Source organism: Phytophthora sojae (assembly GCF_000149755.1).
Source record: "Phytophthora sojae unplaced genomic scaffold PHYSOscaffold_10, whole genome shotgun sequence".
NCBI lineage: Eukaryota > Oomycota > Peronosporomycetes > Peronosporales > Peronosporaceae > Phytophthora > Phytophthora sojae.
Genome location: NW_009258124.1, coordinates 499,555 through 511,282, shown reverse-complemented (window position 1 = coordinate 511,282; position 11,728 = coordinate 499,555). Strand labels below are relative to the sequence as shown.

At 56.6% G+C, this 11,728-nt stretch overlaps 4 protein-coding genes across 4 annotated transcripts; all 4 read right to left on the bottom strand.

The window, feature by feature from the left end:
• Positions 1-899: 899 nt before the first annotated feature.
• PHYSODRAFT_339180 (hypothetical protein) lies at positions 900-1,718 on the bottom strand (the record flags this gene model as incomplete). The annotated part of the gene is made up of 2 exons (XM_009537083.1): positions 900-1,064; positions 1,140-1,718. The coding sequence occupies 2 exons, from the start codon at positions 1,716-1,718 to the stop codon at positions 900-902; spliced, it is 744 nt and encodes a 247-aa protein (XP_009535378.1).
• A 3,018-nt stretch (positions 1,719-4,736) lies between these two features.
• PHYSODRAFT_524555 (hypothetical protein) lies at positions 4,737-5,429 on the bottom strand (the record flags this gene model as incomplete). Its single annotated transcript, XM_009537082.1, has 2 exons — positions 4,737-4,989; positions 5,074-5,429. Coding segments are annotated over 2 exons (609 nt in total), but the record flags the coding sequence as incomplete, so codon positions are not given.
• A 1,221-nt stretch (positions 5,430-6,650) lies between these two features.
• Positions 6,651-6,938, bottom strand: PHYSODRAFT_380844 (hypothetical protein; the record flags this gene model as incomplete). The annotated part of the gene is made up of 1 exon (XM_009537081.1): positions 6,651-6,938. A coding segment is annotated over one exon (288 nt), but the record flags the coding sequence as incomplete, so codon positions are not given.
• A 1,023-nt stretch (positions 6,939-7,961) lies between these two features.
• PHYSODRAFT_318692 (hypothetical protein) lies at positions 7,962-8,605 on the bottom strand (the record flags this gene model as incomplete). Its single annotated transcript, XM_009537080.1, has 2 exons — positions 7,962-8,093; positions 8,237-8,605. The coding sequence occupies 2 exons, from the start codon at positions 8,603-8,605 to the stop codon at positions 7,962-7,964; spliced, it is 501 nt and encodes a 166-aa protein (XP_009535375.1).
• Between the last annotated feature and the right edge of the window lie 3,123 nt (positions 8,606-11,728).

Genomic DNA, 11,728 nt, shown 5'->3' with positions numbered 1-11,728 from the left:
GTGCATGTCTCGAAGCTGAAGTTGGTGCATGGTTGGGATCCTCGATCGACGCTTGAGGCGACGATACCTTTGGGTAGTACTCGGACTCGGGATCGGAATCCTCGACGGTGGCGTTATCGGATCCAGAGGCACTACGATCAGGCACGAAGTCAGGTGAATGTTCGCCTACGCGAGGCGATCGCGGATCGGGCCGATCGACACAATGAAGAAGTTCGACCACACTCGATCGAGGCTGGATCTCAGGTGTGGCTGTACCTGGATCGTGTGAGAGAGGGGTATGCCCGGAAGCTGGCTCACCTGTGGCACGGCCCGTTCCGCGTTGCGGAGAAGGTGAACGAGTACACGATGAAACTTCAGATCGCTGGTACAGACTATCACCTGTTCCCGATCGTGCATGTCTCGAAGCTGAAGTTGGTCAGAGACTTCCCCGATCGACCGCAGATCGCGCTCACGGTGGACAAAACAGATCGACTTGATTTCGACGAAGTCTTACTTCCGGAGGACAGCTGGGCCTCAGATCGAGACTCGAACGAGTACGAAGTGGAGAAGATCACGGACATGGTCGCCTTGGTGAGCGAGATGGATGACGGATCGACGGGGAGGCCGTAGATCGGAGGAAGGGGTTGTATATGAATGAGTGTGGGTACGTGAGTGCAGATAGGATGGTTATGGAGCGAGTGCATGAGGACGGATCCTGGCCGATCGAGCTAGCAACGAATGGATTGACAGGGACAGTGGGACATCGAGGAAGAATGCTGATTGTTACGATGGAATGGATTAATCTGAATATGTCGCGTTACGCGTATGGAAGATCGGCCTCCGGGTCACTCCGACTCTGAGGGTGTAATGGTCGACTGGCTCGCTACTTACGGAAGTCGATCGCAGAGACGGCGATCATGTCATCGCTGGTACTGGGCGCCGACGTTGGGGTTGAACTTGTTGCGGAGGCGCGGGATCCGTTGAGCGTGATGGTCCTGGGGGTGGTCGCGATACTGGTTCCGCCAGGGGTCATGGGTGTCGGCCTCGATCAGAGCCGTTCGGAGGTCGGTCGGTTCACCGTGGTGCTGGGTGGGGTCGCCAGCAATCGCAGCGCGAGACACCACACCGAGTTACCAGGTCACAGCGTCCCGCTGTCGCACCGGGATCTGCAAGAAGAACGGGTCCAGCAGCAGATCGACGTCTGCCCACATCTCTCGCATCATGGGCAACATCGCGTCGAGGAGTCGGCGCCACCAATCACCGAGACGGATCCGTTGGGCTCTGCGATCGCGATGATATTGCTCAACGATCGGGTCCCGACGCTGCGCGGCCGTGATCGGGAGATAAAGAGTGGTTTCCCAGAAGGCCTGGCGATGCTGCGCCTCGAGTTGAAGGTAGGCGGTGGCGATCCGACCCGATCGAGTGCCGGCGCCTCGATGGAGTGCCAGATCGAAAGTCAACGGGTTGGCCGGGTTCTGCAGCACCTGCCAGGGGCGATCGGCCATCAACGCGGTAATGTTGGGTCCGGTGATCAGGTCGTCTCGATAGCCGATCCCGGCGGCACGCTGTGCAGTGCCCCGAACGGCGAGCGGGAAGAGCCACCCCTCGGGTAGGAGAAGATGGTGGGTCAGCGTCGACAGGATCATGGCTGTGATCTGTAGCTGCCTCAGCAAGATCGAAGGCCAGGGGTCCGTATCAGCCTGAACGAGTGCCCTGGGGGCGTTGAAACCCGGGATCATGGTGCCGATCGGGAACAACGGCGGGGTCAGAGGACGACGCCTCGGCGATTCAGGTGGAGAACCGGGCGGCGGCGATCCAGGTGGACCATGACGGGACTGATGCGTTCCGTGGGACGATTGGGAGTGAATTGACACGACGGAGGGCGATCGCGATCGCGAGCGAGCCGGCGAAGTGTGGGTACGGGCGGGCGAGGCGGATTGACGGCGACGGCCCTCCGATCGGGACCGAGCTAAGGCTGCGAGCGCCTCCTAATCAGATTCCTCCGACTCGTCTTCTTCTTCGTCAGTCTCTTGATCGGGCCCCTCCGATTCGGATCCTTCTTCGTCGGCCGTAGATCTAGCTGGAGACGACTTCGCATCTCCCGACTGATTTCCCTGCGAAGATCGAGGATTCGAGCCGGACCCGTCTTGGTCCGATCCCTCTTGCTTGTTTGGATCGGATGCAGGCTAATCTTCAGCAGGAAGTTCCTCACCGTTACCGTGTAACGAGAAGGACGGCGAGGGAGACCGGGCGGGCGACCGACTCTGAGATCGACTGCGGGGTGGAGGCACCGATCGGGCACGCTTGTGGATGTGCCCGGTAGAGTCCGGAGATCCTGAGCGACTGCGGCTGCGACGGCCAGGCGTGATCGGCGCGCACTGACGAAGCCCGATCCACCGAGCTACGCGAGACAACGTGTCAGCCACATTCTCGAGATCCTCGCTGGATCGATCGCTGGCGTGACGCAACATAGCGTAGGCATTCTGGACGTCGAGGAATTGGGCGTCTTGTGCCCGGATCACCTGTTGCGCACTTTCGAGACACGATCCTGTAGCACGGCGACAGCATGAGCAGCGATCGAGAACGGGATAGGTGGTATGGGAAGCTTACGTACGGAGGTCGGCGTTCTCTCGGAGTGCCACATCGCGGTCTTGATGAGCTTGATCGACGTTTCTCCCGGCAGCGGTGGCTTGGTCTCTCGCGGTATCTCGGGCGGTACGCATCAGATCCAGCTCCTCGTTTACCCGGTGGAGGGCAGCTTGCGGTTGATCCGAGGCGGGCGTGGGTCCGGTGGGAGGCGTCGGGGTCGGGACGGCCGGAGTGGCCGCAGCCGCAACATGACCTCGCTGGGCCACGGCCGCTTCGGCCACCTGAAGGGCAGTCTGGACCCGATCGAGGCTGCCGCGCGTAAGATCTAGCTCGTGGTTCACCTCGTCTAGTTCGCGCTCTTGCCCACAAACCTGGGATCGGAGATCCGAAATATCCGCCGCGGCGAGATCGAGCTGGTGGTCCAGCCGATCACGATCGGCGTTAGCAGTCGCGAGGTTGGCCTAAGCGCGTGTCAGTTGGCGATCCAGATCCTGGATCTCGGCGGCTTGCAGGTCTATCTGATCCCGGAGGTCTTGGATCAGCTGCGGACCCTGACCCTGGGCACTCTGTTGAAGGTCGCTAGCTTTCGTCTGAAGGCGGCGGATCTCTTCCTCTTGCGCCCAGTGGTGGCGCTCCAAGTCGTGCAGTTTCGCAGTCAGCTCGCGCACGGTGTCGTCCTGGCGCGCACGGTCGCGGATCATAGTCGATCGGGAAGCGTAGGCACACGCCAGCTCGTCTTCCAAGCGGGCAATTCGGCGGACGGCATCCGGGGAGGCCGCGGCACGGCGAGAAGCCGTCGATCGCGTCGATCGAGGTGTCGAAAGAGTCGATCGGGGCGAACCATGCGTCGAACCGTCGTCGTCTGGCGGACCGGACGGAGGTGCAGGTGGGTTGGGCGGCGGTGTGCTCATCTGTGGGTGGTCTGCGCTTGAGCCGGCGAATTGGAGAATGACCGAGGTCGAACTGTCCGAAGTGAGCCGCCGAGCGTCACAACTTGCGGTCAGGGGGAGGATGTGGAGAAGTGCCGAATAAGAATGGATCTCCGAGAAAGGCGGTAGGGCCGATCGACTGGAAGTATGGGGGATCAGCGATCGAGAGACAGGCCGCGAGGGTCTATGGATCGGAGGGAGTTCTTCGGGAGATCTCAAGTGGCCCGATGACGGCGGCGCGTAAGGCAGGACATGTGGCAAGCCGGATTGGGGATGATCGTGCTCGAACCGTGGCGTGATTCGGGGTCGACCCAAGCCCCGATCGACGACAGATCTCGCAGATCTAGGATGGCCGAGGACAGAAGGTGATGGATCGGCGGCGTACGGCAACCGGCACGAGTCGTCGATCGGGAGTTGATCGCCGATCGCCGATCGAGGGTTGATCGTGGATCGGGGATCGACCACGATGGGATGCACATGGAGGACGAAGTCAGGACAAGAATCCAGTGATTGTGGAGTTGTAGGATGGTAGATGAGATGGTAGCGGTAGAGAGACACCAGCTAAACCTAAATCAGAGCAGAATTTGCACCGAAGAGCACAAGTCCCCTCAAGTCACCAAGTCCCAGGAACTACATTGGCCTCGGCAGTGTCGGCACTTTGGGTAGTGAACTAGCGGTACGGTTAAGACTGGATTAATACATTGGCCAGCTTGACCTACTCTAGTGATCTATCTCTTGTGTGCAAGTCCTCGATCGACCGGATATTAGTGCTTGGCCGGCGATCGTTTCTCCTCTCGATCAACCTCGATCCCGCTATAGGAAGCGGCAAGCAACTCAAGAAAGGAAGGAACACACCCGGAAAGGCAACTACAGGCCTTGGATCAACTCCAGGCCGACCGATCGAAGCGAAGAACCCTCGATCGGAGCGTATACTCGGACGCAGAGCGAAGACTACCGCGCTGCTCCACAAACTATCCCCGCGTCACGCCAAGACATTCGATCTTCATTAAGTGCTGCATCTTCGGAGCCCCGAGAGAGCAGATCCAGCCCGCCGACGGGTACACAAGGTGAGAACAAGTTCAGCCGATCACGGATCGTTGGGGGACCCCCTCCGTTAGTCGGTGTCTGGGCGCTGGTGGGAAGCTCGATCAGGCCTTAACCTTAACCAAATTTTGGCCGATCCCGCTACACCACACGTCGGAGCAGTACCATGTCTCCTGGCCGATAGTCGCACTGGACTCACCCACGGTTCTCTCGCTCATTGTGTAGGCGGACTAGTTGTACCTTTCGGAGATGTTCAGCCTCCCAGTCCGTCTTGTGCGCCAGGTCGACGAACATGTCGCGGCCAAACGCGAGTTGAGCTGGCGACGCCTTCAGCATCGAGTGATTTGATCCTCGTGCTGCGAAGGTAGTGTTGTGGAGGAAGCTCTCCCATTCCTCACTCGTCGTGATCTCCTGCGTCCGCATCTTCTCGCCAATGACGCGATGCACCCTCTCGATGACCGCGTTTGCCTGCGGGTTGCGCGTAGTCGTCGGCACGGACTCGATCCCATAGCTCTCCAGTAGTTCAGCAAACTCACGCTTGAATTCACTTCCGCCGTCGTGGATGAATCGAACCGGTTTTGGGTAGCGGCACAGCCAGTGGCGGTCGACGAGGTAGGCAGCCTCGGCGCTGTCGGGGTTGATCACCGGCAGCAACTCCATCAGCCTGGTCGCCGTGTCAATGATTGAAAGTGCCCTGAACTTCTGCGATCCGTACGGACCGATCGAATCAACCGCAATCTCGAACCACGGCCAGACTTCCACGGTCTTGGGCGGCAGTTTGCCGTAGCGCACGGTTGGGTGCTTCGCCTTCAAGCACTCAGTGCATCCATCGACCAGCTTCTTCACGTCCTTCTCCATTCCATCCCAGTGAAAGACGCGCGATCGTGTTCTTCATTGTCGCGGCTCCAGGATGAATGAGCCATTCGTCGTACGTGGCGAGCAACGGCTCACGGATGCTCTTTGGCACGAGCACCTTCTTCGTCTGTGGGTGCACCAGTACTTGCACTCCACCGATTTCCTGTTTTTCCGCTCCATCGACCTTTTGTGCTTTTGCCAATACACGCAGGTCCATCGTAAACAAATCCGACTCAGCCACTGCCATCATGTCGGAAGCCGTCCTGATGTTGGTCGCAGTCTCCTCCAGTTCGGACCCATTTTGCACGTACACCGGAAGGCGCGTAAGCGCATCAGCAACGACGTTCTGCTCACCCGGTACGTAGTGAAAACCCGAACTCCTCGATCTCTAGTCTCCATCTCATCATGTGTACGTCGTAACGTCGAGTACGTGAGGTTCAGGTGGTCTGTGTGCAGATGGAGCTCTTGGCCAAGCAGCAGAGTCCGAAACTCTCGCAGGAGCAGTACGATGCTGAGTAACTCCAGTCGGTTCGCCGGGTAAGCCGTCTGCGCTTGGTTGCACTTCTTGGACCAGTATGCTAATGGACTGTTCTTCTGCGCGATCACAGCACCGAGCTGCAGCTTAGACGCGTCCGTGAAAACATGGTAGGGCACACCAGTCTCGGGGAACACCAGCATTACTGCTTCACGCAGACACTGCTTCACTCGTTCGAAAGCAACATCATGTTGCTGGGTCCAGCGAAATGGTTGGGTTGGTGACGTAAGCTGGGTCAGCGGTGCCAGCATCTCGGCACGTCGTGGCATCATGTCGCGGTAGAAGTTCACCATGCCAACGAAACGGCGCAGCTCTCGGCGCGTCTTCGGCGGAGCGATTGCCGAGATCGCCTCCACCTTCTTCGGCATCGCTGCAATACCCTCAGTAGTAAGCTGGTAGCTGAGGTACTCAATCTTTGCAGCGCACACCTTGCACTTCTTGGGGTGCAGCGTCGGTCCCGCGTTCTGCAGGCGAGTGAAAACCTCACGTAGGTGCAGAAGGTGTTCTTCGAAGGTGCTTGAAAACACCAGTATATCATCCAGATACACGCGGACGTAGTCTACGTCGCCCAGTAGGTCATCCATGGCCGCTTGGAACTCATCGGGAGCCGTCGATACTCCCATCGGCAGTCGGAGGAATACAAACTTGCCGAGCGGCGTCGTGATGGCCGTCGCTCTGCGGTTAAGCTCAGCCAGCAAGCAGGCATAGCAACTCATCGGCACATCAAAGACCGACTTGAACCTGAGCTTCGTAAGCGACCGCATCATCTCCTTGGGATCCTTGGTGGGGTAGTAGTTGCGCCGCAGCATCTTGTTCAGCTTGCGGAAGTCGCACACCAATCGCACGGAGCCGTCCTTCGTTGGGATATCGAAGGCCGGCGAGGCCCATTCCGAAGAAGGGTCCCGCTTCAGCACGCCAATGTCAATGAGTCGCTGAATTTCATTGCGGAACGCATCGTAGAACGCTCGTGGCACCGGGTACGGTCGGCAAGTCACGGGCTCTGCGTCTGGACGGAGTGGCAATACGTAGGGCCTACGCTTTATCGTCCCGAGCGCGCCTGAAAACACCGTCTCGAACTCGCGAATCAATTGCATGATCGACTTAAATTCGTCCAGTGTCAATTCATCGCGCTCGACCATATCCTCTAGTGGTGTTGGTGCGTGGTACTCCACCTGGATCTCTGCACGGCACTCAGTGTCTGTCTGCAGGACCGCGGCGTGAGCGGACGCACGTGCAGAGAGCTTCCCAGTCTGCATCGAGACGGTGATGCCGTCCCACTCGATAGTGCCAGTCTCAAAGTTGAGGATCATCTTCTGGTCTCGCATGAAGTCACGACCCAGAATGATCGGGTACAGCAGCGTCTTCGCCACACGGAAGTCCTGCATGCACACTCGCGTCTGCGAGAAGTCCAACAATCTTATCGCGGCAGTGGCGCGGTGTGTCGTCATCCCAGTCGAGCCATCTGCCTTCCGGTACAACGCTGACTCTGCCCACAGCGCGACATCAGAGCCCAACTTGTCCACGGTCTGCCGGTCCATGGCGGACGTGGTGCATCCAGTGTCCAGAAGTCCCCGTACTTGGGTATCTCCGATCTTCACCGTGACCTCCATGCACGGGTCAGTCGGTGGTTGCTCTCTGGCATGGACATCCGACTCAGTCATCACAGCGAGTGAGTCACTCGGCGCAGCGCTGTAGAATTTCATGGCTGCAAACTCTTCATCTTGGCGCTTCTTAATGGACAGCATCATGGCTGCCATCTCCGACAGCTTTTCTTCCATGGCTGCCATCGTGTTCTCGTTGCCACGGTGTCTGTAGCTCTGCCCTTGGCCGTTGTTGCCGTTGAAATTGTTGCCCTGGTTGCGACTGCCAGGACGAGGTCGGTAGGCAGGAGACTTCGGGTCTCTGAAGCAGTGGTCGTTCGAGTGGTTGTCCTTCTTGCAGAAACTGCACCATCGACTCTGACGCTGACGGCCATTTCCGTGATTCGACCCCTTCTTGCTGTTCCTGGTGGGTGCCGCTGCGTTTTCCTTTTACTTGGCTCGGCTGTTCCGCAGCAGCGCCTCGTCCCGCTCATTCCTCTCGATGAGCTCAAATTGAGCCTCCATCGCCGATAATTCCCATCGGCGAGAAATGCGGTTCACTTCGACCTGGCAGTCGACAGGCTGGATTTTTTTCAAAATTATTTATATTTTTTTCTGCATTCCGGTCTGGTACATTCGGACCACATCAGTCTCGGGCACTTGCGCGTCCTCGCCGTCGGGATCATGCGCAAAAGCGTCCTGAAGGTGGCGCTGTGCTGACGCACCGTCACTCCTTTCTTCTTACGAAGCTGTGCCAGCTCGTCCATCGGCGCTCCGCGTGTTTCCGGCGGGCAGTGGCGCATTGTGAGCTGGCGAATGCCAGCAACTGCCACATCGGGGCGATTCTGGGCTTCTTCACGAACGACGTCGTTGAACTGTCGAAGGTCCTCTTCAAACAGCAGCAACTGCATGTCGTCGGCCAGTGCAAACTGGTCTTCTTGCGATAGAGTGTACCGCATGAACGTCGAGTGCTCCTGCACGTGGAGCAACCAGTTCAGCCAGTCCTTCCAGTCTCCGTGACGGAACACCGGCATCTTCTTCTTCACTACCGTCCCGTCCCTCTTCGTCTTGGTGAACGCGATAGTGTCTTCCATCTTGAGCTGACTTCGTCGATTCTCCGTTGTTTTTTTAGTCGTAGCCACGCTACTTTATTGCTCGAGCAATATGTCACGTGATAGTTGTTGTAGTAGAGGGAAAATTGTCAACTGAGTGAATTTTGCCGTTGGTTAGACTTCTCGTGCTTCCTTGGTCTCCTAGTACGTCCTTGTGGTCTCCATGCTTCCTAACCACTTCAACTTCAACGTCAACCAACTGCAATCTACAGCTACACATGTACTTGGCTTGGATCAACATGTACTCGGCTTGGTTCAACCGAGGTTATACAAAATGCAAGTCCAGCTCCACATCCGTGCTGGTGCACAGCCGTCCGTAGAGCTTATATAAGGGGCGCGTACTCATCCATCATGTGCGGTAGCCGCACAAGGGAGTTCAATGGCACAATCCCACGGGCTCCATTTCTGTAATAAAAGATTTTAGAGTCCAACACAGGACTGGCACCATTTAGCTTATTCACCGTTCGGGTCTCTCTGTATCACTATGAGTTCCAAATATGGTGCGAAGTGAGTTTATTCAGATTTAAATAAAGCACATGAAGCGCAAGGCTTGCGCTAGATGTACTTGTATATGTATGTATCGCTCGCGAATTCGACCCGAAAGTGAAACATTAGGCACGTATAGAGGCATTTTTGTGAGTGCGTTGCTGCAACTGAATGGCTTGATTGTGCTGCTGTAGTTATCAACGGCACGTAGGCACGTAAAGTTATATGGTTGTGTGTTGTCGTAGCATGCTTATTTGACAGTTTTAAATTTCCAGAACGCAATGCGCGGGCGACGTACCAACGTCGCGTGCGTGTCATTTTTGATGCTATCTCAACCCCCGCGATAGATGAAATAGGAACCGTCGGCCATGCTCTAAATAAATGCATCCTGCTGCAAAAGTGATATGGATAAGTACAAATGAAGTGATCAGCCATCAAAATGATACTGACCACAGGTAGCGCAACTGGGGGAGGTAAATTGAAGGGAAGGGAAAGCAAAAGCGCCGGGAGCTGGCGGTCCTTATCACGATTTTCACAAGTTCGCTACTTTTTCCGTTACGTTTTACAAAGAAAATACGACGTACTACACTTTTGCCCGGCCATAGTTGGCCTAATTCGCAAGCAAAGTTGTCATGAATATTGGAGGTACCAGAAAGTAACATTACATTCCCTAAAGTATGACTTTCATTTCATTTAAAGTTGTCTAATTCCCACCAACGACTGTTGACGTAACACACCTATTCCCTCGCAAACTCAAGACCTTTGGCGTACTCTGATAGAGTGCGAAGTGACGCCAGCACAGAGGCAAGATGGCGAACACGAAGGCGTCCGATCCGCGTCTGCCTGCCCTTCATCAAGCGGCAGCTGTACGCGCGCGATCTCCCAAGGAGGGGAACATGGGTGGTGCGTTGACACGCCCCTCACTTAGCAGGGGGTGAGACGTGCTTTGCGGCTACATGTGGTACATGTACCTCTCGATGGGAATTAGACAACTTTGAATGAAACGAAAGTCATACTTTAGGGAAAGTAATGTTACTTTCTGGTACCTCCAATATTCATGTCAACTTTGCTTGCGAATTAGGCCAACTATGACCGGGCAAAGGTGTAGTACTAGCTGAGCATCTGTACAGCTGCCAATAGGGGCGGCGCGCCACATAAATGTTTCTTGTTTGATTTGATGAAAGAACACGGGCGCGCGTATCGTCGACTAGTGCTGCGAACGTTCAGTTCTGCTACCCCTTTGTGCCTCGGACGTCCGCGGGAGTAAAGTCCGACTTAAGACCCCTTGAACCCCCCGTGAACTCCCGTGAACTCCCGACCAGTTTAATACTTGTAATGACTATAGTGCAAATTTGTGTATATCAGTACACAATGTGTACTTGATGTGTACTATACATCAAGAACGATATGGTGAAGTTCGCCACTACCAAAAGTCGGCATTGATGGAGTGTTGGAGGCAATTGCGGCTCCAAGATTTGAGGGCTACCCGCTGGCCTAGACGGACGTGGACCGGATAACGCAGACCCACCCCTCGGCGACCTTGAAGGTGGTGCTGAGCTTCTCGGGATTGACGGCGTCCACCGGTAGCGTTGTCGCGCTCCACCGATAAAGAGCAGCGCTCGGTGCGGAAGAGATCTACAACCTCAGTGACCCAGATGACCAGGAGAAGGCTGCTAACTTTGTCAAATGTGTTGCTGCTCATGGCCGACGCCAAGGACATGCCGTACAACATCTACTTGCCGTTGGCGGCACGTAGATCATGGTGGTACCCCCATCGGTGAGGCCAAGCGCAGAGAGGGCTACGTTTCGGGCGCGCTTGAGCAGCATCCGATGTTCCGGGTAGCCAAGGGCATCAAGTGGGTGGGCAGCCTTCTTCAGCAGCATCAGCATCTTGAAGTCGTCAATGAGGAACGGCACGGGGGCCCCTTCTGCAGGACGTACAGCTTTGCCTTAACAGCGCGTTGTACGTGATGTCGATGGAGCCCACGCCCCGTGTAGTCGGTGCTCGTGTTGAACGCGAGTTTGTCCTTGAGCGTGGCCCACGCCATGAGTGGCGGCGAGCTTCGTCGACACCTGCGAGGTTGTTCGAGTCGTAGTACTTCCTCACAAACCTGCGCAGCTGGGAACCGCTGACGACGCCCAGTCCGTTGAAGTTGTCGCCCTCGTCGTCCCTGCTCAGATCATAGTCGCTTCATTGTCGACGTCCGGGATTTCGTGGTGCGGGAGTGGCTGAGCGCCAACTGAATGCAAGCGAACGTCGTCTTCCTGGTGATGTAGACCAAGAGCGGCTGCACAATGTCTCCAGCGGTCGTAGTGGGCTAGAAGTCGACGAGATGGAAGACTGGCTTGCCGCGCATAACCAACAGCGTATCGTAGACGGGCTTCTCCTCAGAGTCGTCGAGAATCGTCGCGAGTGCCGTCTTTAGGTCTGGGCAGCTCCAAGTGTTGTCGCTCGACGATGGAAGAGCCCGTGAACATTGAGTACGTCGCGCAGTAACAACAGTAGCTCCTAGCGCTGAATGCGCCGATGCACTTGCCAAGCTGCGCACCGTTTTCTACGTAGGTGCCGTCTTCGTCAAGCCTGCCGGGGGGCACATGAGCAAGCCTGCATATGACGGC